At 40.5% G+C, this 27,942-nt stretch overlaps 1 protein-coding gene across 1 annotated transcript; it reads right to left on the reverse strand.

The window, feature by feature from the left end:
• Window positions 1-4,103: 4,103 nt before the first annotated feature.
• On the reverse strand, window positions 4,104-27,683 carry LOC139740523 (acireductone dioxygenase-like). Its single transcript, XM_071651112.1, has 4 exons — window positions 27,333-27,683; window positions 15,003-15,122; window positions 7,932-8,111; window positions 4,104-4,902 (listed from the first exon to the last, which is right to left on the reverse strand). The coding sequence occupies exons 1-4, from the start codon at window positions 27,453-27,455 to the stop codon at window positions 4,777-4,779; spliced, it is 549 nt and encodes a 182-aa protein (XP_071507213.1). The 5' UTR covers window positions 27,456-27,683; the 3' UTR covers window positions 4,104-4,776.
• Window positions 27,684-27,942: the final 259 nt, after the last annotated feature.

Raw genomic sequence — 27,942 nt, forward strand, 5'->3', positions numbered from 1 at the left:
AAATCAGACAATCCGTTCAAAAGTTACGAATTTTTGAAGTCTTTGTGCAGTACCCGCTGGATGAGAAGACTACTGCAGTGTATGAATAACTTAGATGTCACATGCGTACAACAATATAAGGAAAATATAAAGAGAATTTCACAAAATTCCATCTTTTGAAAAAAGTACACATTCCCCTGACTTGTTACCGACAAATGTTATGGGTAGTATTATTCCCCCTGCCTTTAGAAAGAGGCAAGTCAAGTGCTCTTTTATTATGCGAAAAAAGTGAAAATATGTTGAATTTTCTTTTACATTTTCTTTATACTGTTGTACGCATATGACTCTAAAGCTGTAGTAGTCTCCTCATCCAGCGGTTCCAACACAAAAATTTAAAAAATTCATAACTTTTGCATCGATTGTCCAATTTTCCTCAAACTTTCACTAATGTGTTCTACTAATATTGTTGCATTTTCTCAATCATTATGTTTATGAAGGTGAACTTGTCCTTTAAGTGCTTCTCTGCCAACTGGTGTAGGCACTTTTCTGATCACCTATTTTGAAGAAAGGGATGCTCTGTTAAATGATGACACAATTTACTATTATAAAGTGTCAACTGAAGAGATTATTTTAAATGACTGGTTAATGGTATATAGCAGAGATGGCCAAATCACCAAATTTATTAGAGCAAATTATTAAGCAGTCAAGACATCTCTATACGTAGTTCTTTTTTTTGTGATTATTATTATCATTATTATTATTTATTCAACCAGGTAAAGAATATAGGATACATATCATTAACATCACAAACATGAAACAAAAACCAGAATGGACATTACAAAGGATACACTGTACCTACTATACATGTTACACAATGTGAAAATGAAATGAATGGAGACTACATGAGGGTCAGGGCACACAAAAGTAAATACATTTACTATTGCCCGTAGGCATGTGAACCCACACATGTTGCCCCTAAGAAACATTTAACAATCATTAAAAAATTATCACTCAACCCCTGATCCCCACCCCTTAAGTCCGTAATCCTTATCAAACTTCAAAACATAAAAAACACTATACAATTCCAATATAATCATCCAACCCTTGACTTCATTTATATACTCATACATTAATTTCAAAAACTGAAAAAAATATGTCAACATAAATGTAGGAGATTCCTGGATTTCCATCCGACCCCCAACCCTAAGCCTCTAACCTCTTAAAACATAATCATCATTGTCGTCAGCATGAAAATAAAAATAAAGCACATGTGTACAAATCAAAACTAAAACTATCACTCAATGTGATTAATACCCCATCAAACACCAAAAATATAAACTCAGCTAACAATTAATTTGTATACTGTTACCACAACGACTCAATGTTCAACGTGAACAAATGATGAATTGTGCACACCCACATATCATTACAGTCACATATGCCGAATTTCAAATCAATTGCCCAAAAATCTGAAAAAAATTAACTGAAATCACATTATCATATGATTATCATTCAAAATATGGAGTTACCATGAAACACATTTCCCATCAATAACAAAAAAAAAAAAAATTATTAATAAATTGGGTAAAGTAGATTCACACATTTCACCGTATTATACTATAATCATGCTCCATAATGTCTCCTCAGCATTTTTAAAGGGATGGTATAGTATTGGTTGAGGTAAGGATTCAGCCTTTAACTTTTTGCAGGATACCGAAAAACCACTTTATGAAATGTTCGAGAGTAAAGGCTTATACAATGCTGAAAGGAATTTACAGTTCATTTGATAGAAATCAGTTTTGAAACGGCCAATATATCCAAAAAGAAAGTAAAACAAAGGCATTTCTAGTACTCTCTATTAACAGATACATACTTTGATATGTTTTGTACATCTCAAGAAGTATTTTCTTGAATTCACATATCCGCTATGATTGGCACATAATATCACATTTCAAGGCGGAGAGGAAATAATTTTTGCAAGTATTTTTTTTTTCTTCAATCTTCGACAAACTGATTTCTTTATCCATTGCCACATGGTACAATTTTTGAGATGGAAAAAAAAAGACTGCAAAGTGGTAGGTAGTTGGATGTAAACTTTTGATTCCAATATACAATATATTATCATCTTTAATACACACTTCACTTTATTTGCTGTTTGTGCGACAAATTTCCATGCTCTGTGATTTTCATTACATACATGTATTTACATTAGCCCTACGTAAATCAAAATATTACAACGTTAAATGTGACGGAAACAAGAAAACAGAACACAGGTTTGTCACCAAACAAAACAGAGAAATTTAAGCCACAAGGCAGAACCATCATCATATTGTGGTTAACGTGGCACACACAACGTATCCCCTACGGGGACAGGTTATTCTCATGAAGATCTCATAATGCTGGAAGAAATGGTGAAACAAAACAGGACAGAAACTTTCATCTAGCAGAATAGGCATGTAAAGCTATCTGAATATTCAGTGTTGAAGATAAAAAATGGCAGTCTCACAATCTGAAATTTCTGACACCAGTACTGTCTTACATTTTTAAGGCAGAAGACACTGCTAAGGCATTCAAAGTACAGTGGAAGCTCGTTATAATGAGATTCTTGGGACCAAAACAATTTGTTCCTTATATCAGATATTTTGTTGTATCAATAGTTAATAAATAATAGAAAACAAAGGAAATAAATTTATTGGGGCTGGAATTTTGTTGTTGTTGTTGCTACAGTATTTTGTTATATCAAATCTCTTTATATGGAGTTCCCAATGTAATGATAAAACTACATAAATTCTTACAAGTCTGTGAGGCATTTGGATTGCAGTATAAAATGGTCTGCTCACAACACAACATAAATACTACCTTGGGTACAAGTGTGACTTGTTGCAGCAAACAAGACATGAAGTGTTCCTACTGTGCTGCCTTCCTGATATAGAGGAGAAAACGACTCCTGGTATAAAGTGTTTCATTGCAAAATTGGTTCCATACATTGGGAGTCAAATTTGAGTTGGATGCTACTTATAATAGTTACAATATTTTGAAGTTTTACGGAGGTTTTCATCTTTCATGAAATTATTCTATTCTCCCCATCAGATTTTATTCTATTTAGCTTCTACTTGAAGGAGAATTGCACTTTAAGGCACCGTATAATACTTAATCTCCATTGAGAATGAAAGGGCGTCAACAACGTGTTCAGCCTATAGCTTATCATCCAAATCGGTTAATATAGTGTTTTATAGCTCGGCAACAAACGCATCACTCTCAGTGGACAGTGATGAATACTGTAAAACACGATATTTTTGCGGTATTGAAATTTTTGTGAATTTGAGCCGACGGCCTTTTTTGCGGTATGAAATTTTCGCGAGTTGCCTCTAACATTCAATGCATACAGTGTAGACGAGAACTTTCGCATGCATTTTCATTTCGCGAATCTTGGCTCTCGCAAAATTCGCGAAGTTAAAATGCATGCGAACATTCCTCATTTTACAGTAAATTATAGAATCTTCTTCAACATCGAAATAGTATTTGCAATCAATGTGTGTTCTGCTTTTGAAACAGTTTTCACTTCATGCCTTGCAACATGAATTGAATGCATTTAATATACACTGTCAGAGTGCCCACAGAAATTTGAAAACAGAATTCCATGACTTTTCCACGACTTTTCCATGACTAAATTGCTGCTTTCCATGACTTCCTTTCTGGCATGGTTTCCAAAATCAGACACGTTATGATGGCCTCCACCTCCCCTCACAGCCATCCGTTCCACCTACTATCTTACTCATGACATGTACATCTATTATCATTAGTATATGTCCAGGAAGTTATGTAGAATTTGGGATGTCACAAAACTGGGAAAAATGGAAATCATGAACACCAATCATAACAGCAGAGTATGATCACAAAATATGAGAGTTGCGAAACACAACAAACTGGAAAGCTGCCGCAGCCAAGAGGTAAATGCAATTCCATGACTTTTCCATGACTTTTCACAAATTTTCCAAATTCCCTGACTTTTCCCTGACTTTCCATGACCACAACTTTTTCCAGGATTTTCCAGGATTTTCCATGATTGTGGGAACTCTGCACTGTTCTACTGCAGCACGCCCTCAAACAGGGTACACCAAATTTTAGAGTTATTTCTCAATATTCAGCTGCATAGGCATGTTTGGAATGAGTGTCAACACACTGCTTTACATTTAAAAACATGTTAACCAAATAAATGTTTCCAGTTTCATTCGAAGACAAAAACAAGGACATCAACAACGAAAAAACAACAACAATAAAAATACAATTATAATACTGTTTCAACAGCATTATTTCCAGCACATCAAAGATATAAATAATACTGCACAATTTTAGAATAATTTTGGCTTCAACTTTATCACGACGGACTTGTAATGAAAAATAGAAGTTAGGCCTTCCAAAAGTTCAATGTTAGATTTTGCTGTTGTTACTTTCATCACCTACAATGTATCTTATTATTCTGCAGGATTCTTTGATCCTTTTGTATTTCTTTCCCCTTTAATGGAAGACAATACTCGTATACATTACATCTCAAGTAGAATAATACACTATAAATTAGTTATAGATGTCTGAATCTTATGAAAGAGTTACTTTGACAAGTCCCGTCTTGGGCTTGCTAACATTGCTCTGTTTGAAAATACATTTCATTTGCTGACAATCAACAGTGTCAATGAAATACCATACATCATCAGCTGTAAGAGCATATTCCTTAGTAGGATAACAAAACAGAAAAGAAAGGAAGGAAAGAAGAAAAACAACAACAAAACTCTGCTCAGCCTAGTCTTCCTTTAAGGCTGAGATTGATGCCAGATAGGCCGTGCGCTGGGGCTTGTCATCAGCAGGACGGTTGTAGGGTGTCCACACTGGCTCCCCAATAAACAGCCGCTTGACCAAGACATAGTTCTGCAAAATCACAAAAAAAAGATGGTGACAGTTAGAAGAAAATCAATTAGTATATAGTAACATTTGATTACAGATAAAGAAATGAATCTCTGTGTGTGTGTGTATTTCATCCTTATATACTGCATATTACACACACACACACACACACACACACATTGCTCCAAAGGAGTGGGGCTCAAATGCATATGATAGCAATGCTGCACACTGGCACTGGTCCGACAGTCCCTGACCAGTAAAAATCAGTCGGACCAGTAACTTTTTTTTTTTCAGGAATGAACAAGTGAAACATGGGGTAGAAACAAGGCAAGTGCCAAATTGTGTCTCGCCCATTCGCGTACAAGAAATTAATATTTTTCTAACTCCCAGAAGTTCATTGACCCGCCTATGACCTTTGACCTCGTGGTGACTTTCCCAACGGACATTTACCATCCAAGTTTGGTCACAAACGGACAAAGGGATCAAAAGTTATGAGCCATAATCGAAACGCGGCATAAAAACTTAACATTGGGCCCTAAAAATTTGTTGACCCCTTTCTGTGACCTTTGACCTTGTGATGACCTTCACCTCCCCAAGGGACATCTACTATCCAAGTTTGGTCACAAACAGACATAGGGATCAAAAGTTATGAGCCATAATCAAAACGCGGCCTAAAAACTTAACATTGGGCCCTAAAAGTTTGTTGACCCTGTCTGTGACCTTTGACCTTGTGGTAACCTTCAACTTCCAAGGGACATCTACCATCTAAGTTTGGTCACAAACAGACAGATACATCAAAATTTACGAGCCATAAACGAAACATGCCCTAAAAACTTAACATTGGGCCCTTAAGTCCATTGACCTCTGCCTGTGACCTTTGACCTTGAGGTGCCCTTCAGGTTTGGTAAAATGTGTAACTTTGTATAACCACTCTTTCCTCCAAGTTTGATTGAAATTGAAATCCTCAGTAGAGAGTTATTCAAGTTTTTGTAGCGTTACGGACAGACGACGGACGGACGACGGATGGACGAACGACGGACTGACGGACAGACGCTGCAGGCGATCCCTTAGTCTCCCCACATCTCCGGTGGGCTCGACAAAAACTGGTTTAGTGTGTACTGCCCTACTTTGGCAAAGGAAGCAAGTGACATTTTCATGGATATTGACTTTTCTATTGATTTGGCATATTTGAGGCATGCTCTATGTAACTGATAAGTTTATCCAAAAGTTACAATTTTGACCCATTTCAAGTGCACAAAATTGCATGAAAAAAATGGCAAAAGGAAGCAAGTTACAACCTCATGATATGATTGTCACTTGCTTCCCTTTGCCAAATCATTTACATTTACACACAATCTCAAATACTTTGGCAAAAGGGAGCAGGTAACATCCTTATGATATGATTGTCACTTGCTTCCTTTTGCAAGATTTTTCATGTTTGCTAAAAATCTGGGGGGTGTTTCATCAACACTTGTCAGCACCGACAATTGTCGGCGCTGACCAATTTCAGCAAAATCCTTGGTTTTGATTGGCTGAGATGCTCTGGTCACTGACTGTTACAATGGCGATTCAAGTTGTCAGCGCCGACAAACGTTGATGAAACACCCCCCGAAATACTTTGGCAAAAGGAAGCAAGTTGCAACCTCAGGATATGATTGTCACTTGCTTCCTTTTGCCAAATTATTCATATTTGCACATGATCTAAAATACTTCGGCAAAAGGAAGCAAGTGACATCCTTATATGATATGAATGTCACTTGCTTCCTTTGCCAATTTTTGTATGTTTGCTACAAATTTATACTTTGGCAAAAGGAAGCAAATCACATAATAATGAGTTTCTATGGGAGTATCACAATTCTTTGAATTGTCATAAATGCATCACCATATGACTTTCAAGAATACCAACATTTTTTTCTCATCACAAATTTTCATGTTGAAGGGCCTACCCAAAAACATATTTTCTTCATTTGTAGCATTTGTACTCGATGTCACTTGCTTCCTTTTGCCAAAGTAGGGCAGTGTAGCCCTGCATACTGTACACTGTAGCATCAAAAAAAAAAAAAAAAAAAAAAGCACCCACAATACTACAATGGCAACTTGAACTCAGCAATAATTTGACTGAACCACAGTAGGTTTGTATGGTCTAATCTACCCTTTTTATATAATACAAAAGCTCTGTGGTCATGGGTACAACTTTCTTTTTTTTTTGGGGGGGGGGGGGAAGAGGGAGGTGATAAGTTGCACTTTTATCAATCTTGCGTAAGTGATGTAGAAGTTGAAATTTGGTGAAGGCAAACTGACTGACAAATTGATATATCCAACAATAAAGAACAAATGAACAAAAAAATATGATTCATGACTACATACGCAGTTACAGCGTAAGAATTATTAAATGGAAATAATAATTAAAAAGAAATGAATACACAAAATACAAATGAATGAATGTATGCATGCATGTACATACAAAAATGTAGGATGTAGGTATACAGTACTGTCATGTATGTATTCATGTACATGCATGCACCTGTAGATACATTAATATCAATAGATGAATGATAAACTTGTTACACTGTAAGCTAAGCAGCTCATTTCTACCCGTACGTACATGCTTAAAATCCGTACATACATGTACATGCTTAAAATTGCCCAATTTCCCAATATGCAAGCCTTTTGTTTTCGTCATCAGCTTTACGAAAGCTGCACGGCACCTCATCTGAGCAGAGCACGCGTTTCAGTGCACAGATGCCAACCTCACATACAAGCAATTTGAACTCCCACTGAAGTTCATTGACCCTATCTGCTGAAAGATAAAAAAAAAGTCCTTCAAAACTTTATAGAAATTCCAGGATCAACACCAAAATTTATTCATCTGTTCCCTGTGTCATGACCAACTTTTCCTGCAAGATTCATCCCAATCCATTCACAAGTTTTTGAGTTATTTTATTTTGCATACAGACTAACAAACAAATGCTGACAAAAACAAAACATCCTTGGCGGATGTAACAAAGTACATACAGTGTACACTCATCGCTCAAATTCAGCCGCAAACTCACATTGGTGTCAAGTGTGAAGCGGTGGTAGATGCCAGCTGGCAGAACAAAGAGATCTCCCTTGGTGAAGGCAATGCGCACCCAGCGATCCTTGAAGTCGCGGAAGTCGAAGTAACCGCCACCCTCGATGCAGAACCGGATCTCTTCGTCAAGGTGGATGTGCTCGTTGAAGAAAGCTTTGATCTGGGAGAGATGAGTGAGGTACCTCATTGTGATTCTTGGCACTGAATCAACTCCTCCAATTACCATGATCATACAGAAGATGATTGAATCAAGAAGGATATTCAGACTTTAGAGAGAATGAAAACCAAGAGAAGATTTAAATTAATTTAATCAAACCCTGATTATTCATTCATCCACTCATTCATGCATGCATGCATGCGTTCATTCATTCATTCATTCATTCATTCATTCATTCATTCATTCATTCATTCATTCATTCATTCAAGGAGAATGATTCATTCATTCATTCATTCATTCATTCATTCATTCATGCATTAATTAATTAATTCATTCATTCATTCATTCTTTCATTCAAGGAGAATGAAAACCAAGTACGTAATTGAGTGAATGCAGCAACATGTGTCAAACACAACAGTCAAAGTTTGATAAAAACCAGACAATCTATGAATCTTTAAAGTTTTGGTGCTGTCATCGCTGGATGAGGGGACTTCAATACATTGTAAGCTTGTTTATGGTAAAACGATGTAAAGAAAATCCAACATATTTTCACTTTTCTAGCATAATGAAGAGCACTTGACTTACCTCTTCCATAAAGTAGGGAAAATAACATTAATCTGCAATAAATAAATTAAACGAGAACTTACCTGTTTGAAGTTTGATTTTTATTATTTGAGTAATAGGAGTGTGAGTTAAAATGAGATCCCACTCGTACGCATGCGCAGTCAATATTCGTCGCCCAGGCAAATCTCCACCTAAGCAATCGGACTGTCTTCCGACGTCTAATACATAATGTCAACTTAGGTGAGAGAACTGAACCAAAGACCCAACTGGGTCAAGTGAGATTTGCCTGATCCATGAGGAAATGCGACCACTGTCACAATCCCACAATCTGGAATACACTGTAAATTGACGGAGTAAGAACATTACCTTGAAGTTTGAATTGAGGGTGGGAGTGGAGGGCATATTAACTCACACTCCTATTACTCAAATAATAAAAATCAAACTTCAAACAGGTAAGTTCTCGTTTAATTTATTTATTATTTTTCGTAATCTCCGTTGTTCGTTAAAATGAGATTTTGAAGCAAGTGGTCGCATTTCTGCAAAAACCAAGCAATGTATGGTGATAAGAATGACATAGTAGCTCACCAATAATACTCTTTCTCTTCAATGATTATCCAGTACCGCCATGGAGAACCTACATGTAGGTCCTGCCCTGATCGACGGCTTATCATAGAACCTGTTGAAGGTTTCCTCATTAGACCATCCGGCCTGTTTCAGAATGTCCGCTATGGGCACATCTGCTGTCTTTGCAGTAGAGACTGCTGCAGCCCTTGTAGAATGCGGTTTGAAAATTCTAGTGTCGATACCCGCCGCACTCATTGTCTCCTTTATCCACCTGGAGATGGTTTGCTTACTGGCTCGTTTGTGAGGTTTCCTATGACATATGAACAGGTGCCTTTCCGTATCCCTCATCACTTTTGTACGCTCAATGTACTTTTTCAGGTAGCGTACCACACAGAGTCTTTTCTCTGAAGGATACTCTTCAATTGTAGTCGTACTCCCTACTCTGTCGGAGGTCTTGTTCTGTTTTACCAAGTCACTGACATGAATCTCTACGCTATTATCCTTCCAAACCAGGCCATCAATATGAATGTAGAACAAAGTCTGTGCCCTTTGTGCCGAAGTGAGTGCGAGCAACATACACAGCTTATGAGTAAGTTCACACAAAGATAGCTTACTGGCTGGTGACATTTTGCGGAGATGATCTAACACGATTTTAACGTCCCAGATATGGTTGTACCGTGGCAGCGGAGTTCGTAAATGAAATACACCTTTCATGAATCTTGTCACCAAAGGATGTGTACTAATTGTACAGTTGCTGTTCTCCAACAGCACCACCGAGGCCAAAGCACTTCTGGCACAGTTAATAGCACTGTAACTCAACTTATGTACATGAAACAGATAACTCAAAAATTCTATAACACTTTCTACAGCAGTGCAGTGACTGTTCAAAGTTTCCTGTCTGCAATACTCTTGCCATTTCTTAATGTAAGTTCCATATTGTGTGCGTGTAGACAGTCTCCAAGATGCACACAACACGTCCACAGTCCTGTCCTGTAGTCCCTTTATCTCGAACTGTGAACGCCAATCCTGCAACAAAGAAGATCGAGTTTAGTGCAGAGTGGGTGGGTAGCCTTAGATACTGGTTGTGTCAGCAAGGATTTGCTTCTTTTCAAGATCAAAGGTTCTTCACTCATCATACTTGTCAAGAGAGGGAACCAGGCCTGTGTAGGCCAATTTGGTACCACAAGCAGGCCATGTGCATTGTCTTCTTGTATTTTCTGTAGGCATTTTGCTACCAAACAGAAAGGAGGGAAGGCATAAAAGAGTGCAAATTTTCCCCAGTCTAGTGTGAATGCATCAACTGACTCTGCATTGGGATCTGGCAACCATGAAATGTACCTAGGTAGCTGAGCATTTAGTCTGGATGCAAACAAATCAATTACTGGTGTACCATACTTAGCCACAATCTTCTCAAAGCTATTCTTATCTAGCATCCACTCTGTTCTGTCATTAAAGTGTCTAGACATGAAGTCTGCCTCGTTGTTCTGGCACCCAGGTAAGTGAGCTGCTGACAGCCATATATTGCGTTCTATACACCAATGCCAGATGTCTAACACTACCTGATTGCACGTTTCTGATTTCAGCCCTCTCATGTTATTAAGGTAGGCAACAGCCGTAGTGTTATCAATCCTCAATAGGACATGTACATTTCTCTTATCTGCACAGAAGGATTTCAGAGCCAGTCCAGCTGCCAGTGTTTCTAGGTAATTAATACCCGATGTTTGAGCTGAATGTACTTCCTCTGTGGTCCACCTGCCACCTGTGTGAGAGGTTAAGTCTGTAGCACCCCATCCCTCTGCACTGGCATCTGTACGTAGCTCCAAATTGACCTTTTGTCTGACAACATGATTAAATGACTCATGAATATGTTCTTTCCACCATATCAATTCATGTCGTGCCTCCATGGAAAGAGTCATGGGCCTATCAAAATGACCACAAGCTGCCTTAAGGGCCTGTACCTTGTCTCTCTCTAGATATCTGTAATGCAGTGGGCCATACTGTACTGCAGGGAACGTGGCAACTATTTTCCCTATGACCCTAGCAACCTTTCGAATGGATGGGGTGGCAAGGGATAAGAGGGAGGTGCAAACCTCATAAATGTCATCTTGTTTTTCCCTTGGCAAAGTAATGTGCATTGACCTAGTATTCAAATGAAACCCAAGGAACTCTAGGTCTAGGCCTGGGCTAAGTACTGACTTCTCAGGATGAATTAAGAACCCCAGCTCTGTTAGAAGCTTAGTGGTAGCTGAAACAGCCCTTTGGGTAGCATCCTTAGATCTCCCAATTATCAAAGTGTCATCAAGATAACCCATAACTACATGTCCTTCTGTTCTAAGCTGGGCAAACACTGGCTTCAGCATTTTTGTAAACAGTCTGGGAGCCGAGCTGAGACCATTAGGTAAGGCCTTGTATTGGTACAGTTTACTTTGCCAATAGAAACGCAAATACTTTCTCGATGATGGATGGACGGGAACTGAATAGTATGCATCTTGTAAATCAATAGATGCAATGTAGCAATTTGGGCTGAGCAGTGACAAGGCTGTATGTATGTTGTCCATTTTGAAATGCTGATAAAGGATGCCTGTATTAAGATCAGAAAGATCCAGGATAACTCGTAAGGAACCATTCTTTTTGGGTCTCGTGAAAATATTGGAGATAAATTCTCCATTCTCATGTTCGCAAAGTTCAATCACATTTTTAGCTAAGAGGCGAGAAATCTCTTCCTCTATTTGACTGTTAAGCTCTGAACTGCGAGATAAATTATACAACTCTTTCCCTCTTACAGTAGGGAATTCATTAGGATCAAATTCGAGTTTGTATCCTTTGACAGCATTCAAAATGTATGGATCTGAAGTCAGGCTTCTCCATTTGTCATAGAAATTTTTCAGTCGTCCACCCACCATTGAACAAGCAAGATTTATGAGAGGGCATGTACTCACCTCTGCAGAGGATGAGGAGACTGTTGGTTTAACATGCTCAGTTACTTGCGGGCCCCCGCAAACCCCCGGTATTGAGGGCTCTGTCGGCCGCTGCCCTTGTTGGGTCTGGTCATCGGGGTGGCAGTGTGTGGCTTCCACGAACGCTGGCCTAAAAAAGGCCGCTGTACCGAGCCAGCCTGTACGGTTGGCGTGGTCCACCCCGCTGATCTCATTCTACGGTAATTAGCTTCTGTCTGTCGGCGGTAAGGGTGATAATGAGACTGTGACTGCGAATATGGACGCTGACGGGAGTTACCTGTTGAGAAAGGTTTTGAGCCTTTCACAACACCAGCTGCTGCTCTTTGTTCTTCCTGGATGTCTTTGACTTTCTTTCCTAAGTCATCACCAAACAGCTGTTTGGTCACAGGGTTCTGAGGCTTGCACAAGTGTGCAAATTTTGCATTCAAGCCAGGTTTAATGAGGTCCTTCCTCAAGGCGTTTAGCTCAAAATTAGAGCTACACAGGAGTCCGAGAGCGTCCTGCTGTTTTTCTGACAGCTCCGAAGCAGAAAGGGTCTGCGCAAAAGCAGTGATGCCTTTTACAAGAGCGCTCTGAATACGCTGTAGCTTCAGGTCCCTAGCCCGGGTAGTAGGGTTGAGATTCTCCCAAATTGTCAAGTTGACTTTGGGCACGTCAAGTAGTGGACAGTTTTCTGTTCTAGTGTACTTCTTACCAGTCTCCTCTAGGGCAGCCTGTTCAAGAGTGTGGCTGACAAGGTAGGATACCGACCCAGCAATATCCTCATCTAAGGGTTTCCCCACGCTGAGAGGCACTGCGAATTTTGCTGCAATAGCTGGGATGGCTACATTCTTGCCAGAGGCAGGAGTAGCATTACTATCTTCAGTGCTTGTTTCAGCACTGAAATCAGAAGTCTGTGAGTCAGACGCTGGTGTAAGTTTACAGCCAAAAGGCCCATCATCTTGATCGCAGTCATACTCATAGTCAGATAAAAGGAGATTATCATCCTCATCTCCGAGACTTCTCGTGTCATGACTACTACGAGTCTGTGGATGAGAAAGTGGCAAATGATCCACCAATTTTCCCAGCATCTCTTCCAGTTTATTCAGACGATGTTCAAAATTTGAGCCACCAACACTAGTGCTTGGTCCCGACTTCGAGGTCGTGGTCTGTGGAGGCTCTGCACGAATGCAGGCCTGACTGTCCTTCTTTGAAATAGGATCTGCACGAATGCAGTCCTGGACAGCCCGAGAATCTTTGGCTAATATCTCAGAGTCAATCATGATCGAGGGCTTCTTAATCAAAAGGTCTGAGACCTCAGAGGTAGCAGCCGACTTGGCGAACTTCCGTGCAATCACGGGAGGAGGAGAAGTAATCTTCACCGGTGCTTTGCCTTTGGCTTTCCCCGTGCCTTTACCACCGCGGCTAGCCGAGCTCGCCGCTGCCGTCTTACCCTTTCCTCCCGGATCGCTGCCGGGGGAGGGACCCGCTCGCGGTCCGCTGGCGATGCTGGTGGAACCCGCATCGCGAACCAGCTTCTCGTGCGGGAAATTCGGCTTCGTGGAAGAACCCGAATTCGCTTCCATCACTCTCCAAAAATACTACCAAACGATCGGGGAGGTAAAATAACCTATTAAACCCCGAAAACTAGAATCGAAAGATCGCAAAGTGAAAGAAAATCGGCGAAATTTAGAGCTCAAAATGGCGACTTGACCGCTAAGAAACACACGCTACGAATGAATTGACTGCGCATGCGTACGAGTGGGATCTCATTTTAACGAACAACGGAGATTACGAAAAATAATATCAATGCCAGTAACAAGTGGAGGGAATGTGTACTTTATGAATCAAATTTTGAGGAATTAAATTTTTCTTTGTATGATTTTCTTTATAAACTTTAGTTAAAAACAAGTAGTCTTCTCATCCAGCAATGGCTACACCAAAGCTGTAAAAAATGTGTAACTTTTGCACAAATTGCTTGATTTTCCTCAAGCTTTCACAGATGTGTTGAACTTGTATTGCTGCCTTCAATGAATCCACATGTATACGTCAGGGTTTTACTCTCCTCACACTCTTCCCATTATCACCATCACATTACATCTACGACAACTGAATCAAGACAGATATTCAGACTTAAAAAACAACAACAACAAAATACTGAAGCAAGCAGTCGGTTGGATTGAGTTGGTCTCCATGTGAAAACACTTTCAGACACACACATCACGTCATCTACCTACAAATTGTACAGTGTACAATTTCTCCACTTGCTATCAACTATAAATACCGGTACAATTGAATGTATATACCTTTTGTAGCTCAAAGTATGGGAAGACAACATCAGTTTTGGTCAAAGCATGGTTTACTCTAGACCTTGAAACATTGTAGTCATATCCACTTTGGGCATTTTGATACCACCTTCTCACATTATGTAAATCAGACATCAATAAAATCTGCCAGACAGTGCTTCTTAGAATGGGTTATAAACTCAAATCTAGAGCAAGAGGGACGGTCATGTGAAGTGGTCAAACGTAAAAGGTTGATTATCCCCTTTAGAATGGGTTATAAACTCAAATCTAGAGCAAGAGGGATGGTCATGTGAAGTGGTCAAACGTAAAAGGTTGATTATCCCCTGAGAAGGACAACCATACAAACACATTCATGAAAAAGAACTATGAAATTTTCACTTCATCATGCGCAATGCATCTGTGGAGTAATCAGGTAACCATCAGATGAAGCTGGTCTGAAGTCTGAAGTGGGCAACGGGGGGAGGGGGGGGGGGGGAGGAAAGGGGCATTTCAAAATAGGATATGGCCTTCTATGCATTCATTACCTTTTCCTCGTAGTTTGGTAGCTTTTCCTTGGAGATACAGACCTCATCTTCGTAGGTGTACCCACGCTCCTTCTTCAACTGATTGTACATCTCATTCTTTTCATAGTTGTCCGTTTCCAGCTGAAAGGAGAATTGGTGATATAAGGGACCTTCACTATAACAAGCTGCTTGGGATCCTGGGAATTCTCATTTACGGTATATCCACTGCCTCGTTATTGGATGGATAAAAGCAAAAGAATAAAAGATATTGGACCACATGCTTCCTTAAGCAAGATGCTGCTCTCTCTTCATTGTGGTCACCACCAATCAAAAACAGGGATCAACAGTAAGTTGGTTTTTTTTTTTTCACTGGTGGCCCACTCAGGCTACAAACATATGTGGCCTGAAAACAAAATGCAGTGGCCTGCAATAAAAGAAAAGATATATTTCATTTCTAACTTTATTTGCCTGATTGGGCCATACAGAGATAACCTCTATTTGAGGTTTGATGGCCCAACATCAATTTCTAGTGGTACCGTACCAGGCCACAGGGCAACTGCTAATGCTGAGCCGTGCTATACTGTAAAAGTGGAAATTTTCGCGCATTTTGCGCAATCAGAAACTAGCGCGAAAATAAAAGCATGCACATAAATTGTATTTTTGTTTGCCATGCATTCCTGTGCGTGATGTCTTAATTCCGCCGAATTAAAAACATGCGAAACTCTTCTGACCCGGCCAAGCCCGAAAAATTAGTCGCGCGAAAATATCCACTTTTACAGTACCTCCTTACTTGGCCACTCTCATTTTGGGGACTCTCACCACTGCAGTAAACCAGTTAATAAAATTAGTCTGAAAGGGGGAGGTAAAATTTTCAGAGGGGACAACATCATCAACTCACTCAGTTGCACTATTTTTATATGGAATGTTCACGAACTTTTTTTTGTTTGTTTTGTTTGTTTTGGAACATTGGTACAACTTCATAACTTGTAATGTTTACCTACGTGTATTTTGATCAAATTTTCACTCAGGTGACTGTTGGGGTTTTGAAAGAGAGTTACAGTGTACCTTGGTAAATCTGGAAGCTCTATTTTCTTATATGTGCATACAATATCATGGTCTTGCCAAAATAATCTTTAGTCAAGTATCACACTAATGTATTTCACAGTCTGAACCTGCTTTTATAATTTGTACACTGTCCACCATAATGTTACCTTCAGGTGTGTTTAAGGGCAGGCAGTAGGGAGAGACAACAAGTTAAAACTGTGTTTTGTCCATTTTCAAAGTAAGATCATTTTTACTCAACCAATTTTACAGGGGAGCTCCAAATGATTTTTAGATATTTACACTTGAATAATTAAAAATGAGTCATACTCTTAAAGTACTAAGTTTCAGAATTCATAATGATAGGGATGAACAATAAGAATGTTTTCGAAATTCATTTACACATTGCAATGAACAAGGATGATGACATGGCATCCTCACCATAATAGTGCATGAGTTGGGGCTCAGGGAAGCAGTACAAAAGAAGAAGGCATGCATAGATTATACACAAGTGGATTTGCTAAAATCAAGTGGTACTGTAATGGAATTACACTGAGGCACTACATTTCTGAAATATGTGAGCCTCCTATGTACATATGCCATTATCATTGTTTAGGGTTTTTCAAAGTACCTTGGTAGTGTTTTTTCTGCCAAGGATCACAATAAATTCCACAAATCTGTACCTATGGAGTTGTCGATTTATGCACTACATGATGTGAAATTATGAAAATCGTCTGGAATGCCCCTTTAAGTATGGGTACACTTGGGTCTGACGTGAGCATGTTACATTGTATGGCTGTCTCACTTCACATCACGACTCAACATCATGCACTATACTGTACATTTACAATTTGTACATAGTGTACACTGTGCATTGTCCCCACTAAGGTTGACAATGCATAATGACACGTACCCATGTGACATACTCTGATGCAAATGGCAATCATTCCTTTTTTTTTTTTGCTTTTCTGTGGGGGAGGGCCTAGCTGGAAATGCCAGAAAATGGAAAATGATGCAATATCACGACTACCCAGTTTTACGATGTTCTCAGCAAAAACATGGATGCCCTCGAACAGCTAAAAGTCTAATGTTTGTGATTCTGTCCTGTTTAATCAGCTGTAACTTCACATCAGAAATATGGGTGTACAACAATTATGGAGAACCTAGTTTCATGACATGGCAGCCTTTGAATGTAATTTAAAGGGAATAAACAATATTACTGTAAAACATGATATTTTCGCAGCATAAAATTTTCGCGAATTGAAGCTTACGGCCTTTTTCACAGCACGAAATTTTCGCGAGTTGCCTCTAACATTCGATGCGTATAGTGTAGGCAAGAGCTTTCATGTGCATTTTAATTTTGCGAATCTTGGCTCTCACAAAAAAATGCATGCGAACATTCCTCATTTTACAGTATGTGGATTATGCATGAATACAGCAATACAATAGAACACAAAGTTCTGCAAAGTGTGGTGAAAATCACAACATCCATTCAAAAGTTACGAGTTTTGGTGCTGCGGGTCACTGCTAGATAAGAAGGCTTAAATAGTTTTTGATGTCCGAAGTGGAAATAAAGAGAAGAAATGTATTTTTGTCTACCATAATGAAAGAAAACTTGCCTGGCCCCCATCAGATGGCAGGGGAAATCATATTATCACTTTAAGTCTAATTGAATAGTGTGCTGCGAAATGACTTCAAAAGGATGGTTGTAAGATAAGAAGTTCTCAAGACACATCCAAAAGTTGTATTTACCTGTGACAGTTTTGACAAAGGGCTGTCATCATTCTCAAACCATGGCTAAAATCGGCAACTGATGATTTTGCGCCAATCAGTAATCACCCAGGTGTGACATCAAAACTGTCACAGGTAATTACAACTTTTGGATGTGTCTAGAGAACTTGTTATCTAATTAGTGTGCACTTTTCAGGGAGAATAAACTTCTCTTCATATCATCTTTATGAAATATCATTCCTCCAATGCAGATGTGTACATGTCTGACACAACAAATTGTTGAGACAGCCTTTTCATCACACGATGACAGCAAATTTAAAAACAAATATAAAACAAATAAAAAATGTATAATTTTGGAATGGATGATTCCCAAATTTTTCCTCAAACTTCACTGTTGTGTGCTACTATACCTGCATTTACCGAACCCACACACTTGTCATTTGTTTTAGGGGTAAATTCCCCTTTAATATTGTACGAATTGGTGTGATTTCCTATTGTTATCCTACCACCCCTATGCCTTGCCTTCCCCCGTACAGTGAATACAAAGAGCAAGGTGCATTTCTCACATTCTTTTGATAAAAGAAAAACCCTTCCAATTCTTCAGACCATATCTTGCTTTGTAGTTTAGTCCTATTATAAAGCAAAAATACAAAATCTAAACAAAGCCAAAAAAAAAAAAAAAAAATCAAAACCTTTGACTGTTACTGGGGCAATGCGACTGCACCTCCACCAAAACTCTGTCACCGTGACACAGCAACTTTTCTAGCATGAAAAACTTTGCCTGTCAAGCACAAGTGCTACATTTAGAAAAGTTGCAGCTCTAAAAAAAAAAGAACAAAATGTAAAAACTGGTCCCCACTTCGGTCCCCGCCAAATCCCTGGATCCGCCATGGATAAATAACCATGGAAGCATACCTTCCATGATGTATTTACTGAGAGTATTTCTGGTTGTAATATATTGCAATTATTTTATTTTCATTTTTTAGATTTTACAAAAGTCCTTGTACCAAATACATTGTTGCATGTTAATAAAGCGTGCCACATTTGATAACAGATGTGACAAAGCATTTTCAAGAAAAGGAGGAAAATGTGAATGTTAGGCCCCAATTTGGTCACCTAACCCCCACCCACCCCCATCCCAACACACACACACACACACACGCACACACATACACGCACACACACACACACACGCACACACACACACGCGCACATACACGCACACACGCACACACACACACACACATGCACACACACAAGGGGAACAAATCTGGTAACTGCCATTCATTTTTAAAAACTGCAATTACATTCTATTCATTCACAGCACTAATTTTAGAGTTTCATCACTTCTGGTTGTAAAGCAGAAGATTTGAAAAGATTCCTAATTTGTGGGCTTTGGTCCCCCCCCCCCCCCCCCCCCCAAGCAATAGTACATTTTCTACACTCAAGTTCGGTAAAAATCTGACTATGCACTTTTAAGGAATAGATGAAAATGTGACAAGGAAAAGTAGAAATTACGCGGTGCGTAACATATGTCCCCGCCGGAAGTAGCATTTTGTAACAAAATGTGCAATATAGGTCAAAAATCAAGGTCAAAGGTCAAAATTCTGTGTAGAAGTTTTGAAGCCCTCACCTAGTGCCATCACATAAAGCAAATGGAATCGAAATTGGGTTAGAAATGGCGAAGGAGTAGCATTTTGTAGCCAATGTACAATATAGGTCAAAAATCAAGGTCAAAGGTCAACGAAGACAAAGGTCAAAATTCTGTGTAGAAGTTTTGAAGCCCTCACCTAGTGCTATCACATAAAGCAAACGGAATCGAAATCGGGTTAGAAATGGCGCAAGAGTAGCATTTTGTAGCAAAATGCACAATATAGGTCAAAAATCAAGGTCAAAGGTCAAAGAAGTCAAAGGTCAAAATTCTGTGTAAAAGTTTTGAAGCCCTCAACTAGTGCCATCATATAAAGCAAACGGAATCGAAATCGGGTTAAAAATGGCGAAGGAGTAGCATTTCGTAGCAAAATGTACAATATAGGTCAAAAATCAAGGTCAAAGGTCAAAGAAGTCAAAGGTCAAAATTCTGTGTAGAAGTTTTGAAGCCCTCACCTAGTGCCATCACATAAAGCAAACGGAATCGAAATCGGGTTAGAAATGGCGAAGGAGTAGCATTTTGTAGCAAAATGTACAATATAGGTCAAAAAATCAAGGTCAAAGGTCAAAATTCTGTGTAGAAGTTTTGAAGCCCTCACCTAGTGCCATCACATAAAGCAAACGGAATCGAAATCGGGTTAGAAATGGCGAAGGAGTAGCATTTTGTAGCAAAATGTACAATATAGGTCAAAGGTCAAGGTCAAAGGTCACGACTGAAATTCTGTGTAGAAGTTTCAAAGCTCCCATGTAGTGCTATCATATAAAGCAAACAGAATCAAAATTGGCTCATAAATGACAGAAGAGTAGCAAATTGAAGATTTTGATCACACACGGACGCACACACGGACACACGGACACACGGACGGACGGACACACGGACGGACGGACACACGGACGGACGGACACACGGACGGACGGACACACGGACACACACACGTACGGAGCCCGTTTCATAGTCCCCTGCTCGAACTCGTTCGGCGGGGACAAAAATTGGGCCCTGATTTCAACCCCCTCCCCCCCCCCCCCAATCCACCCGACCCTGCCTATAGCTGTACAACTGCAACTGTATTGTATAGCAGCATAATTATAATGGTTACTTCAAATACGTTTCTTCTTTGTGGTGTTCTCTGTGACCTGGTGAATGTATTTGACAATGACTGTGCAAAGGAAGCTGTATGGTAGGTGTCCAACCTACCGACCAGGTCCATAACGACCGGCCGCGCATTATAATGGCATTGCGCGTACAGAAAGAAAATGTACGCATGGGACTACGCGCAACGGTGTTCGATTCTTCACTGGGCTACGCTACCGAGTAAAATGTGGCGAAAACAACTAAGTATTCCCTCTAAATTACCGAAATTTAGCAAAATCGAGTAAGGTTTATCGTGTAACTACATATAACTAGACCTACCTTTGCTGACTCGTTGTTAGATGTAGAGTATCCTTCCGTAATAAATTTGACGATTTTGACCGCAAAATTGTCACCGCCGCTTGTACGATCGTGCACACACGTTACACATATACATGGCTAATGGCGTACATGACATAAACATTTTGTCGCCCGCTACGACCGTACGAGTTGATGCAGAAACGAGAAATGAATGTGAAACAACAAACCGACTCATCTAATTTATTTCAATTACGATGAAAAGTTTCCTAATGAAAATCAAGTCAAATTCATCAAACAGTCCTTCAAAAGTAATATTGAAGGATTCAAAATATATTCAAATATTATTGGGGAAAAAATGACGGCTAGAAAAAAAACAGCGGCCTGTCGAAAAAACGCATTTAAGTGCCCTTTATACGCATTGTCAGGGTGGTCGGTTGAAATGAGCAGGGCAACTGAGTGCGGAAAAAATGACACCCCACGCGTTCGAAGCCGCCATCTAAGAGCGCGTACCTCAGATCGCATTTTCAGTGCGCGCTTGTGAATCCGGAGTATTTTTTCCACACGTGAGTAAAATTTCAGTCAAATTGTGAGATTTTTCACGTTTCTATTGATAGAAAAACGTTAGGTGTCCGGTATTATGAACACCCAACCATACCTGAAATCAACAATTGAGGTCTACACTGAATTGATGCTGTGAGGTTGCACACAGTTCATGTTCACTGCACACGGTATGACTTTTGGTACAGAAAAGAAGACACCTTCTGAGGAGTAATGCACTTGTCAATTGTAGTCCCGGCCCCTGGGTACCCGGGGATGGCCGAGACTTGCATCACACTTGCAATTTTGGGATGTTACACCACCCGGCCAAGTCCCGGCCAAGTCTCCGACCGGTCGGGCAAAATTTTCGCGGAAATCCCCTGCTAACTCCCCGGCAGGCCGGGCAAAATTGAAGTTGAAATCCCCGGCCAATTCCTCGACAGTCCGGGCAATATTTGTGCCGAAATCCCCGGTCAAGTCCCCGACAAGCCGGGTATATTTGCATAGAAATCCCCGGCCAAGTCCCGACCCTCAAGGCCCGGTCACACTGCCCAAAAGTCGCGTAAGTTTGCATGAATCACGCAAGAAATTTAAATTTGGTTGTGCGTGCTTGTCCGTTGAGAATTTTCGCTGATTTACGCGATGAAAATCACCGATGAATTGCAGAAATATCACTCAAAAATCACTTAACCACGCACTTTCAGCGCATAGGCACGCAAAGGCCCCACAAAGGGCGAATTCGTGGTTGTGCGCGACGACTGAAGTCCACGGAAAATCACGCATAATCTGCACTTCATCACAATGAATTGCGTATGAATCGCGCATGATTTGCACATGAACGTGGTAGTGGCAACATTTTCGCAAATGATCACTGATATTCCACGCATTCGCCCGTTTTTTCGCGTAAGAACAACGCAAACTACGCAAAAATTACGTAAATTGTCAGCAGATATGCGCCGGATCGGCGCTTTACGCAATTCCGGGTTTTGAGGAGCTCAAAACTCGGCTTCGCGTAAAAGTTTACGCATTATTGCGCTGTTTTACGTCATTTTTCGCATAGTTTGCGTGGTTCTCACGCGGACAATGCGCGAAATATGCGTGGAATATCAGCGATTGTTTGCGAAAATGTTGCCGCTATCGCGTTCACCAACAACTCTCCACTGTCGATTAGCAGACATAAATAATGATGCATGTTTTGCGCTTGTAACACCTACGTATCACTGAAAATCACTGAAAAAAAAATATTGGCGTAGGCCTATGTATCTCTCACAGAACACGCAAATAAACGCATGTACATTGTAATACTTACGAAATACTGATTGATGAATCACAAAATGTATCACTAACAACTCAAGTATGATTGTGGCGCTAAATTTTCGCGTGATCTTTCCGTAGTTCTTGCGCAATTCATCGGTGATTTTTCATTGCGTAAATCAGCGAAAATGGTCAAATTCTCGACGGACAAGCACGCAAAACCAAATTTCGTACATAATTTTAATATGCGATTACGCAACTTTTGCGCATGGAATCGTGTAAAGCGCCGATCCGGCGCACATCCGCGGACAATACGATCGAAGGTTCCACGTCAGAAAAATTCATGAGATGCGCAAATCGCGCATGTTTCGCGCTAGGCTCTATTTTATTTTTCTTACGTGATTCATGCATTTACGCGACTTTTGGGCAATGTTACCGAGTCATCAATAGCGGGGAATTGCTAGTCAAGCGAAATAATTTATGGTTGCATTACCGTACTGGAAATGGTACAAGTCATGGTCAACTCTCAAGCAAAATCTGGCTCAATCCCGGCAAAAATTCCTGCCCCAAATGCCTGCCATTTGGTTGGAGCGAATTTCCCCCGACAAGCCCCGGTTTATTCCCCACCCACCGGGGCAAAATAAGTGAATCTCCCCCGACAAAGCCCGGCCCATTCCCCGACCCACCGGGGCAAAATAATTGAATTTCCCCCGACAACATCCCGGTACATCCCCGGCCCACCGGGGCAAATTAAGTGAATTTCCCCCTACAAAGCCCGGTCTATTCCCGACCCACCCGGGCGAAAAAAATGCTGAAATCCCCGCTCAATTTGGTTGCAAGTCCCGGCCATCCCCGGGTACCCATGGGCCGGGACTACAATTGACAAGTGCATAAATACCACTGAACTGTAAAAATGTCTCCTCAATCGAGTACCACTTGTCATGTTGACATTCATGAGCAAAGTCGAGTCTCTTCAATGCCATCAAAATGCAATGAGTTTGCAGTTTGATCAGACGGGCGCATTTTTAAAGGGCCAATCCAACCTAGTACTGAGTCACTTGATATTAAGCCACCGAGGATGAGTCCCGAGTAAATTTGGTCAGGTGTCTATATGGGAAATGCATGTTGCAGCAAAATTAGTCTGTCCTCAATGGGTTAAAGTCAAAGTTTACAATTGTAAGTCAGAGAAAGAGATTATAAATGACTGAGATGAATACAATGCATTTGACATGCTGTGTGAATTATAAAACTTTAAAGAGAGAAAGCCAAACTGGCAACTCCATGTGGTTCTGAGAACTGATAAACAGCTATTTGATATTTACAAAGAAAAAAAAAATACGAATTTTCTGAATGCTATTGAAACAAAGGCAGAAAGAGGACACACACACACGCACATTACTCTACCCATACAGAAAGGACAGAACAATTATAGATGCAGAAGGCTGGTGAATATGTGTACAAATTGCACACTATACATTGTACCGGTACATGTACCTGCTCAAGAGCAATATTGCTGAGTTGCCAATTTGCCTAAACACTCTAAAATTTCACAATTCATCACTCTTCATGTGTCTATTTATTTTCCTCAGATCTTCTGACAAATCTATATAGTATAGTTCTTTAATGATTTTTCTGTATTCACACAAGCCACAATGCAACACCATCAAGACAAGATGGATTTACAAATGTACCCTACAGATATCCCTTTAATACAGCTGTAGACCCTTGACTTTGGTCTGTTTGGCACTGACAAAAGGAAATATGGAGAGGACGTTAACAGGAGGGTCCAAGGTACAGGTGTACTAACTGAAGAATTTGTTTTTTGTTTAACTTATTTTTTTTTTTTTTTTTTGGAGGGGGGGGGGGTTAAAGGAGGTATATCTTGTCAACAGTCAAAACTCGACTCAGCACTGGGAGAATAGGTTTGCAACCACTTGGTTTAATCATGGACCCACTACAAGGTCCATGGTTTAATCCACACTTTTGCAATGCCACAGCTCTACAGGACAAGGCTTCAAATGTGCATGCTCAATACTCGGGTGCTGTTCGTTAATATTCCGAAGGGTTGTTAATCCCAAACACACAAAGTCCCTATACCTAGAGGTTCGTTAATCCGAAAACGAAAAAGGGTTCGTTAATCCGAACATTTGTGGCGTTATTCTGAAGGTTTGATATTCCGCAGATTCGTTTAATCCGAAAATGAAATTCGAAACAATGAACCTTCAGAACAACGAACAGTCACAGTCTTCGAAATAACGAGCTGTAACCATACTATCCACGACAGAATGCCCCGGAGATCATACAGTTTGTGGCTTAACGAACTGAAAACTTGGCCGATAAACAGTAATATCATAAATTAAGCATCCAGGCTCAATAAGTTCTAAGTACCATCATGCCCGCCGCTCATGGTCCCTGTGGTTTGGAGTTTTATTTGACGTACAAATCTTTAATAGATAGAAGATCTGTCTGTCTGTCTGGAGGAGTCTTTTATTTATTTATCCATGATTTATTTATTTATTTATTTATTTTTTTTTTGGGGGGGGGGATGTTATCGCTCTCCTCCATATACTGTAGGAAGGGATTCTGTGAAGCCAGACGCAGTCTCTGCAGAACACATCCCCAACGATAGCCCAACGTCTCAGCTACAGCTTATTAAAATGTGGGAGAAATTCATCCAAGGAAGACAGTCATGTCAATTTTCATTTCCAGGAAAAATGCACTCCCATGGGGATAACACGTAATCTGGTCAAATTCGACACGGTTCTTTTGAATTGATTTTTTAGAGATGATGAGGTCATACAGTTTGTACTTTTAATCAAAATTTTGCTTCATGTACATCTGATATTGAACAAGCTACAACATACTGAAATCTTTCAGACATTTTGCTAGCATCAGCTACCCGGTACCCATGCAACTCATCAGCTTTTAGAATATATGTAAAGAAAATGGGGGGTCACCATCCATCCCGATGAGTAAAATATGATTTAAAATTGGTGTTTTTTGGCATAATTGCACTGTTTATTGCCATTGACGCACGCACAGAATTTTAACTTTGACGGGCCCCATATCAGTTCAGGAAACCCACTCACAAGGGGGGCCCCTCCTTATAAGTAACCCGTCCCCCTTATAAGTAACCCCGTCCCCCTTTATAAGTAACCCCCGGGGCACCCCTTATAAGGAGTCTCCACGCTTTTTTGCAATACAACGCGAAAATGAAAGGACTGCGGCAATTCGCTTGATTATGTCCATAAAGCTTCACAAGTTTCCTAGTTACTCACAAAATTTGAGCAAAATCGGTTCGAGGCATCATATCTAAAATCATGGATTTAAATGCGATGTCAAACGACCCATGCTGAGTACGGAGACTTTCGTTCATTCAGTTGCCACGTCTGCACTCAAGCATTGCCGCGCCGCCGCGCCTGGCGACACTCACGCAAGTAATCGCTCGCATTTCAGCATTCGCATGGGTCGTTTGACATCGCATTTAAATCCATGATTTTAGATATGATGCCTCGAACCGATTTTGCTCAAATTTCGTGAGTAACTAGGAAACTTGTGAAGCTTTATGGACATAATCAAGCGAATTGCCGCAGTCCTTTCATTTTCGCGTTGCATTGCAAAAAAGCGTGGAGACTCCTTATAAGGGGTGCCCCGGGGGTTACTTATAAGGGGGACGGGGTTACTTATAAGGGGGACAGGTTACTTATAAGGAGGGGCCCCCCTTGTGAGTGGGTTTCCCGAACTGATATGACGTCATACCGGTATTGAGTCTGATACACTTGAAACTTGGTAGAATATTTGTCGATATCTCAGACATGTGATTCATACGAAAAAATGGGGAATTGGGAATTTCTATTGCATACGAGCTGTGCGTGCATATATGCGCGCGCACGTACGTGTTCGTTTGCTATAATTTGGTTTAAACATGATCAAATTTTATGAAATGAATCGATAGAGCTTGACTTGAACTATAAATGAGATGTACACATCAAATTTCATCGAGAAATTCCATTCCATTATGAGATACCGTATGAATGTAAACGTGATTTCAGATGACTTCATAGTGACGTCATGGATGAGTGATCACACTGACATTGCCCAACTGCCGATCTGGCATCCCTACCCTAGGTTAGGACACGATAGATTTTACATATTAAAAATAAAACGAATAAAGGAGAAGGATTTTTTGAGATACCCTCTGCTGTCTGCACAAGACTTGAGGAGAAAGAAATAGACCTAAGTATGGTCATGGAGAACAACCTACATTGTAGACCTAGACCTAGACTCTAGAGTCTAGTTTGACCGAAAGATCGGTCTGTATCTGTCCGTCGGGGAATGTTCCGCGGAGACTGCGTCTGGCTTCACGGATCCCCTCCGTATACACAACGGGGGACAGCGTTAATGGCAAAATATAAAAGAGTCCTCCGGACAGACGGATCTTTCTGTCTAGAGTCTAGTCTAAGTTAGAGAAGATTTTAACAAACATGAAAGAATCAGTACAGATCAAGGTGATCCGAGAGGATACTCGGATCACCTCATTTAGAAGCCCACCGTATTTATAGAGAGACTATCGGTCTAGATCTATAATTTTATTATAGAGAAACCACCGCACCGGTCTTTATTGCCGGGCACGGGCAAATATAACTGCGACCAGCCCACAACGTGCCGCATAGCAGCGCGGTCTCCTCCTGGACTAGGGCAAACATTGCATCGAATCGTCAACATACGACCGCGACCGATCCACTTACATTCCAGAAAAGAATACCATGTTTCTCCAAAAACTCGCCCGTGACGTATTCCGGAGGATTCTTGTGGTGTGTCTCACGCTGATCGGCGTCCGAATCATCCATGAACCAGGCTTTGACACCCATTTTCTTACTTATTATGTGTACCACTTACACTTCTCACTGCGACTGCACTGCCGAAACATCAACTCAGTCCACACGTTACACAACATGAACAACATGCGGTGAGCGGACAGGTGTACGTGTAAACGCGGTAGTTGTTGTTGTTGTTGGTTTTTTTTTTAATCCTGCTGTCGTGGTTCACACCAAAGAGCGTACAAACCTACGCTCTTTGGTTCACACGTTACACACACAGCACACCTGCACACGGCGAATATCAATAGATCACGACCAGCCGCAGCGCCCCCGCGGGTGTAAGGAAACCAATGGCGTGTACACTGTGCATACAAACATCAGGACGCACCGTAGGGATTTTATTAGGTGTGAGAAAAAAAGGGGAAAAAAAGAAAAAGATCAGGGAAAAATTTGGCGAAAAAAAATTTGGACAAAAATCAATTACACCCAAGACATCAAGGTTCCATCCTTACATTAGATTCTTTCAAAGAGGAGGGAC

This window comes from Diadema antillarum, unplaced genomic scaffold (genome assembly GCF_040938485.1).
Source record: "Diadema antillarum isolate AM-2024a unplaced genomic scaffold, OU_Dant_1.0 seq00000857_RagTag, whole genome shotgun sequence".
NCBI classification, from domain to species: Eukaryota; Metazoa; Echinodermata; class Echinoidea; order Diadematoida; family Diadematidae; genus Diadema; species Diadema antillarum.